General features: G+C 34.8%; 1 protein-coding gene across 1 annotated transcript; it reads left to right on the forward strand.

The window, feature by feature from the left end:
* Positions 1–391: 391 nt before the first annotated feature.
* On the forward strand, positions 392–6,245 carry LOC124296609. Its single transcript, XM_046746650.1, has 3 exons — positions 392–2,551; positions 2,624–2,867; positions 5,920–6,245. Exons 1-3 carry the CDS (start codon positions 392–394, stop codon positions 6,243–6,245), a joined length of 2,730 nt encoding a protein of 909 aa, XP_046602606.1.
* Positions 6,246–8,527: the final 2,282 nt, after the last annotated feature.

Below are 8,527 nucleotides of genomic sequence, written 5' to 3' on the forward strand. Positions count from 1 at the left end.
TTACGTACGTCATTACGGCCGACCGGATTTATTTATTACATTCACATGTAATCCGAATTGGGAAGAGATACAAACTTTACTATTGCCAGGACAACAAGCCATTCATCGTCATGATTTAACTGCACGTGTGTTTAAACAAAAATTGAAATCCTTAATTGATTTTATTGTTAAATATTCAATTTTTGGTATCACACGTTGTTGGCTGTATACGATAGAGTGGCAAAAGCGAGGTTTGCCTCATGCCCACATTTTGGTTTGGCTTAAAGATAGAATCCGTCCTGAAGAAATCGATCAAATAATTTCAGCCGAAATTCCAGACCCATTAATTGATCAAGAATTATTTGATATTGTCACATAACACATGATCCATGGGCCATGCGGTGCTTTCAACATGACGTCGCCGTGCATGGAAAATGGAAAATGTAAAAAAAAATTCCCAAAGCCGCATACGAATGACACGATCACGGATATTGATGGTTATCCAATGTATCGCCGCAGAAGTACTGAGAATGGTGGCCATACATTTACAATGCGACTGCCGAACTTTCCAAATCAAGTTGAGTTTGATAATCAGTGGGTGGTACCATACTCACCACTACTTTCAAAAACTTACAAAGCTCATATCAATGTTGAGCTTTGCAGTTCTGTTAAATCAATCAAGTATATTTGTAAATATGTAAACAAAGGCAGTGATTTGGCCATATTTGAAGTACAAAACATAAATAAAAATGACGAAATAGCACGATACCAAATGGGCAGATACATTAGCAGCAATGAAGCTATTTGGCATATTCTCAGCTTTCCCATCCACGAAAGAGATCCTGCTGTCCAACATCTGGCAATACATCTTGAAAACGGTCAACGTGTATACTTCACTGAAGAAAATGTTCTCCAAAGAGCGTTCGAAGCTCCGAAAACGACTCTAACTGAATTTTTTACATTGTGTCAAAAACCTGATGTTTTTGGCCAATTCGCGAAGACATTGGTGTATGGTGATGTTCCACGTTATTTCACATGGAACAAATCCAGTAAAAAATGGGAGCCACGGAAACAAGGAAAACCACATCCTTCCATTACAGGCATATTCAAAGCTAAGACATTGGGGAGACTTTACACGGTACATCCAAAGCAACGTGAGTGCTTCTATTTACGTTTGTTATTGGTGAATGTTCCCGGACCAACGTCTTTTGAATTTTTACGAACAGTTAATGGTCGAGTATTTAATACATACCAGGATGCATGTCGTGAACTGCAATTGCTAGAAGACGATAACCATTGGGACTTAACGCTTGCTGATGCTGCGTTGACATCAACACCGAATAACATTCGTCAGTTGTTTGCAATTATTTTGACGACATGTTATCCCTCGCAAGCACAAACTTTGTGGGAAAAATATAAAAATTGTATGACAGAAGACATCTTGCACCGAATTAGACAAACAAATCAATGCCAAAACATAGATTATACACCAGAGATGTACAATGAAGCATTGGTCTTGATCGAGGATTTATGTGTTCTTATTTCAAATTTACCACTTAATCATTATGGTATGCCATCACCTAATCGTCCAGCCACCGACTTAGTCAATACCGATTTACAACGAGAAAATCAATATGACCATGGAAGTTTAGCAACAATTATCATGAACAGTGAACCATTACTGACAGCAGAACAAAAAATTATTTATGATCGAATTATGCTGGCTGTTGCTGCTGAACAAGGCGGTTTTTTTTTCTTGGATGCACCCGGTGGAACCGGTAAGACATTTTTAATATCGTTGATTCTTGCCAAAATACGGTCGCAACAAAAAATCGCATTAGCAGTAGCATCGTCAGGCATTGCGGCTATTTTACTGGATGGTGGGCGAACAGCACATTCAACATTCAAGCTGCCATTGGACGTTCATAATAAACCAGATGCAATGTGTAACATCAAAAAGAATAGTGGAATAGCTGCAGTGTTGCGGAAGAGTTCTATGATAATTTGGGATGAGTGCACAATGGCACACAAATATTCACTTGAAGCATTCAACAGAACTATGCAAGATTTAAACAGCAATAATAAACTTTTCGGTGGTGCTATCTTACTTTTGTCTGGTGACTTCCGGCAGACCTTACCGGTTATACCTCGCTCTACTTTCGCGGATGAGATTAATGCATGTTTGAAACAATCATTCTTATGGCGAAGTGTTGAAACACTTCGATTGACCATAAATATGCGAGTACAATTGCAAAATGATCCATCAGCACAAATATTTTCTGAACAACTACTAGATATTGGGAACGGTAAAATAGAACTGCAACCAAATACGCAATGCATTAAACTACCAGACAATTTTTGCACTGTTGTTCAGGATAAAAATGAATTGATTCAGAGTATTTTCCCGGATATACAGAATAATTATTTGAATCATGAATGGCTTAGTCAACGGGCGATTTTGACAGCCAAAAACGTTGATGTTGACGAAATTAACTTCCAGATACAACAGTTGTTACCAGGCGATCTGATGTCTTTTAAATCAATCGATACTGTTGTTGATGAAAATGAAAGTGTAAATTTTCCGATTGAATTTTTAAATTCATTAGATATCCCTGGAATGCCACCACATAATCTTCGATTACAGATTGGTTCCCCTATTATTCTCCTCCGTAATTTGAATCCACCTCAATTATGTAACGGTACGCGTTTGGTCATCAAAAAGATCACCGGAAACATTCTTGAAGCAACCATTTTGGCTGGGAAGTTTAAAGGAAAAGTGGTCCTGTTGCCACGTATTCCGATGATACCATCAGATTCTACCATACCCTTCAAAAGGCTACAGTTTCCAATTCGTTTAGCTTTCGCCATGTCTATAAATAAATCTCAAGGTCAAACAATGTCCATTTGTGGTTTAGATTTGGAAAATCCATGTTTTTCTCATGGGCAACTATATGTTGCGTGTTCACTAGGCTGATTCAAAAAAAACGGCTAATTTTTTTTTTTTCAAAATCCTCACACAAAAACTTCCGAGAAGGTGTGAAAAGTCGCCTGTAAAAAGCAGAGCCCTTAATATTATTATTAAGAGGTCGCGCATCGGGAATTTCTATTTCCCGTTCAAATAACACAGGAATATATTTTTTTAAATTTTGCAATTTCGTATTTTTGCAACGGCTAATTGAATTAGCGGACCAAAGCATATTTTTGTAGGAAATTTGACGCTCTACAAAAAAAGTCCCTACAAAGTTTTCGATAGTCTCACTCCTTCAAAAGTTATTCGAGGTCAAAGTTGAACTTACAAAAAAATTCAATGTTTTTTTTTTTTTCGATGATACTATGAATCTTTTCTCATTATTTTGTTATAAAGAGGATAGATTTCGGAACAATTACATTTTTAAATAGTCAAGTGCATCAGTTATGGATTCTCCATGATAACATGTTTATTACTTAACATCGCATTTTTGTAAGGTAACTTTATATTGACTCGATGGGAAAATTAATGATTGAAAAAGCCCAATTAGAGTAAGATATATTTATTAAATATATCTTTATAACAAAATAATGAGGAAAGATTCATAGTATCATCGAAAAAAAAAAAAACATTGAATTTTTTTGTAAGTTCAACTTTGACCTCGAATAACTTTTGAAGGAGTGTGACTATCGAAAACTTTGTAAGGACTTTTTTTGTAGAGCGTCAAATTTCCTACAAAAATATGCTTTGGTCCGCTAATTCAATGAGCCGTTGCAAAAATACGAAATTGCAAAATTTAAAAAAATTTATTCCTGTGTTATTTGAACGGGAAATAGAAATTCCCGATGCGCGACCTCTTAATAATAATATTAAGGGCTCTGCTTTTTACAGGCGTCTTTTCACACCTTCTCGGAAGTTTTTATGTGAGGATTTTGAAAAAAAAAATTAGCCGTTTTTTTTGAATCAGCCTAGTGTTCACGTGTTGGGAAACCGTCGAATCTATTTGTGTTAGCTAAAGACAGGTTAACCAAAAACATTGTGCACCGATTGGTGTTAAATTAAATTGAAATTGAAAGTATTTATAATTCAAAAAAATAGATATTAATGTTTAAAAGTTTAAGACTGTCTGCCTTGCCTACCTCATTCATGAGTTTAAGCGTCACATGTTATTTACTGTATTATACTGTAATATACTTATATTTGTTATAAAAGTAAATGGAAATAATAAATCTGATAAATTTTTATTACGTACCTACTGATTTATGCTTAATATCAAGTGTAAGAACATTTTAATTAATTGTGTTCAACGTACTTCCCCTTCAAATCTCAATCCAGTGAATTTGTATACCAACATCAACATTTTCGTCTTTGTTCGTAAATAATTTCATTGTACTAAAGGGTTATAGTAGTAGAAAGTCAAATAAGGAGATCACCATATTTTTTTACAAATACCATCTGTGTGAAAAAGCATAGTGGACTCCGTGACTGATGTTTTCTTATTGTTCCTCTTAGATTGTTTACTATAATGTAATATAACAAAAACTTTAGCCACAGCAACGCGTGGTCGGGTCAGCTAGTCTATTATATGTGATGTTAGTGGCAAGGAAAATTCAACTACGGAATTATTTTTCAAAAGTCAGATTATTAAACTTTAAATTTACGTAGACTTAGTAAATTCGGTACAAAATTTGATCTGAGAATATAGTAGTATTACTTGATATCGTGCTTTGAAAATTTTCATGGATTACCGTATGTACAAGATTAATTGTTTAAGAAGCCCCGAGTAAGAATGAGTATATTCACTCCAATTTGGATTGAGAATTCGGCTATGCATAAAGCGGAACTTCACTCTCACGGAGTGACAGTGACAGTCTGAAAAAGCAGATATGACACTTTAAGAGAGTGCAAACTGTTAATTAGATATTATGTTCTTGCGAATAATAACATGGAATTTTTGTTAATTTTTTCATTCAACTTGAAATGCTCGTTAATTAAAGCAAATTGCTAGACTTTCTCTCTAAATTTCCTTACAGTGAAAACTGCGCAACTAGCACTATAGGGTGAATACTTTACTCTTTAAGAGTGAACTTTACCACTCCAAACGCTTGTAGTGAATAATTAAATCATTCTAAGCTTTACTCGATTGGAATGAATTTATTTATTATAATATACTTTATTGCAGTGAAATATTCACTCGATTTGGAGTTGCGCAGTTTTCACTCTCGCTTAGTCATTTTTCACTCTATTGGAGTGAATTCTCACTCCAAGACATTTAGAGAATTCTTATTTTCCTTAAATTTTACGACAAATTAACATGTTTTAGCTGGTAAACTTCACATTAAGACTATTTAGGATAACTGGTCTTCAAATCATTGTAACAATACAAAATTCTTATAACAATATGTAATGAAAATATTCTATCATAACATATTTTTTAAGACTAGTCAGTCTGACTGGTTTTGGTAAAAATAGCTTCGTCTTAATTTTGGAAGTTCTACTGTTAATAGCGAATGTGGCATGACGCTATTGCAATTGGAAGGATTCTAAAGAACAAAAAAAAAATAGTAACCGGAATTATTTTGACATTAATGAGATTATTTCCAACCGCGCAGAAATAAAAATGCAAATTACGCTGCAAAATCAGACATCACTTCAAATTTAAAAATAAAAATAGTAACGATCCAAGAATACTGTTTAGGATATGGTAATCCAAAATCCTAGTTGATCCAAGTTATCTTTTCACGGCGTATTAAATCCAGATGTTTGATTTTTCCTATACAATAAATATTTTATACATACATACTTATCTTTGCCATGTAGTATAGAACAAATGCTTATTGTTCACGTGAATACAGTTTGTTTAATAACGCCCAACTAGAAAATATTCGAGGCGTTCACTTTGCCATACCGTACATTTTGCCTTGCTTGACTCTTTTGCGTACCCTTAATAATTATAATTGGTGATTTTTCAGAGCTAGAAGAACAACTCGAGGTTGCGGAAACAAGATGTGGGTCCCTGAAGTCTCAATTAGATTATATGAAGATGTTATATCAAGGAGTATTGCCATGTTCTTCAGAGTCGATGAACACAGGAGAGGAAAAATTGCTACAGCAAACATACGATCAACTAAAGAATGCGATTCACCAATCACCGCGGAAGACGGGAAATTCTGCCACGGATATGGAAAATTGCAATGAAAACTCTGCTCCTGATGATGTTAAATATTATCAATTCTTGAAGGAGATCCACAAGATTCAAGAAATCGTCGAGAATGATCCTGGTGAATGGTTAAACTAAGTATCAATCTTTATTCTAATTTAAATCACGAAACAAGTCGCGATAATTCACGATTCACGCAACAGATTGTATCTTAAAATGACGGCTCATATGTTTTTCAATTATTTCGCGGTAATATTAAATGAAGTACTTGAAAGAAATTTTGGAATTCTCCAAAAAATATGGAACAAAGTGTTACATAGTTACTCGTATTTTTCTTTATCGATCTTTGAACACGGGGTTGAACAATTTCAAGGAATTATAACAATATCAAGCATATATTTCTTAAAATTTCTCATGATTTTATTGCCACACAATAATTTGATGCGAAACTACGAGTTTTATGGATATCACTGAGTTGATTTAGCTTGAATTCTGTGTTTTACAGAAAACTTGTCAAATTTTCGCTAAAACATTATATTACGAGGTGAGAAATGCATGCATATGAAACATTCAATGTTAACTTAACCAGGTTCTAATTCGCATATTCTTAGTTTTCCCTAAATTTTAGTAGGTGTAGTAAAAAGTGTGTCCTTAAAACACTTGAAATAATTGTTTTTACATTTTTCTGAAAAATTCCCTTCGAGTGTTACGTCTGGCCTTTCAGTCACAGGTCTTCCTCATCTTTACTGCTACTTGCTAACTCTCCCGCACACTTTATAGTCTCTTTCCTGTTCTCCTATTCCATTTAGCCTCGCGCTCGTCGTTACGGCCGTATTCAGCTATTTTAATCACTACTATTCTGACTTCCGCACTTACGATTTTAGATCTTCCATTACATATATTCCTATCAAATCTTCATCAAACTCCATCTTTATTGTAGACTTTCAATTCGACTTTCATCAAGAATACTACGAATCCATTTTCAACAAGTCAACTTCCATTCCATCCTTTAAATAACAACGGATTAACTTCCAGCCTATTATTCAACCGATTCACTTCTAATCCATTTTCCATCAAGTACACCTCTATTCCAAATCTTAAAAAACCAACTCCTATATCATTCTCCAAGCATCAATTCCAACACTCATAACTAAGATTTACTTCGTTTACACATTTACACTTCATACCATTACGATAAACCATTATACATTCGAATGGATCTTCTTTACGGCCATTCTTCCACTTCCTCCGTTCCCTGACTCGAGAGCAATGACGAGATCGGACCCAAAGTTACCCAAAGCAACATCTTGGGCCAGTATAGTGACAGCCGGTCGTCAATAACTCTCCTCTATCCCGAACACATGTAAAGAATTTCGAAAGACGTGAAAAAACTTCCTAATTATAAAATCTGTAAAAATGCCAAAAATATATTTAATCCTATCGTTTTAGCCAAAAACCTATAATGCAAAACAATGGCGTTGTAAGAGTCAAGACACCTACGATACTTCATTCGAGCAAACGCGGGAAACTATTGTTTTTTTTTTACCTTAAGATGGCTCGAATACGAACGGGTCGTGAACAGACGAAATTAGTTTTTCAGTATATTATAGATTAAGTACTCATTCTCAGCCATGCGAAATTTCAGACCAGGTCAATGACTAAATAAGAGAGATAAAAATAGTTGAAAATCGGATTTTTAACACAGGGATTATGGAAGAATTACCCTTTGAGACATGGGCCGAGTTATATCTCTGCATTCATGGAACAGATGTTGACGACAAACTAGAGTAATGTTAATTAGATCACGAGGATTGCAAATACAAGAATAAAGTGCAGGGTCAACGACTGCGATCAAAAGATAATTGGTTGTTGAAATATCGAAAAATTGATAGTTGAGAAAGGGTTGGTAAGTGACTCGAGAATTGGCAGCATCGCAGATACCACGTGGTATGTGTATAACGCCAGGGACCATGCGTGAGAACAATCCGAACTACGGAGTTAGTCTAGTATCATGGTCACCAATGAGACCGACGAACAAACTGGCGGTGGGAATGAGATAGACATTTGCGACATTGCCGTCATTCTGTATGCAGTGCCGTAACCTGAAATTATTCCTATTCTCTGGTTTTTATTTATCCACATACAACGAGTAATTGTTACATCAAATTAGGAATAAACTGATGACGAGCCATTGTATGATAACAAACATGTATTTTACTGAAAAAATTGACCGCCTTGCTTGAATCCCCACGCAAATCGGCACTGAGTGTTAGAGACACCTTAATTAAAAAAATTAAATCTCGATAGTTTTTCGGTCGTCCAAAATGCTTTTAAATTCCTTCAAAACGTAAAGTGATTATTTTTTCAAGTTTTAAGAACAAGTTGATCGGATTTTCAAAGTATCTAAAAAAATTGAAAAA

Source organism: Neodiprion lecontei, chromosome 1 (assembly GCF_021901455.1).
Source record: "Neodiprion lecontei isolate iyNeoLeco1 chromosome 1, iyNeoLeco1.1, whole genome shotgun sequence".
NCBI lineage: Eukaryota > Metazoa > Arthropoda > Insecta > Hymenoptera > Diprionidae > Neodiprion > Neodiprion lecontei.

Coding starts and splice junctions, on each gene's coding strand:
- LOC124296609 (XM_046746650.1), top strand. CDS start 392: ATGACGTCGCCGTGCATGGAAAATGGAAAATGTAAAAAAAAATTCCCA. Junction 2,552..2,623: donor TTGTTGATGAAAATGAAAGT/GTAAATTTTCCG, acceptor CTTCGATTACAG/ATTGGTTCCCCTATTATTCT. Junction 2,868..5,919: donor GTCTATAAATAAATCTCAAG/GTCAAACAATGT, acceptor GTGATTTTTCAG/AGCTAGAAGAACAACTCGAG.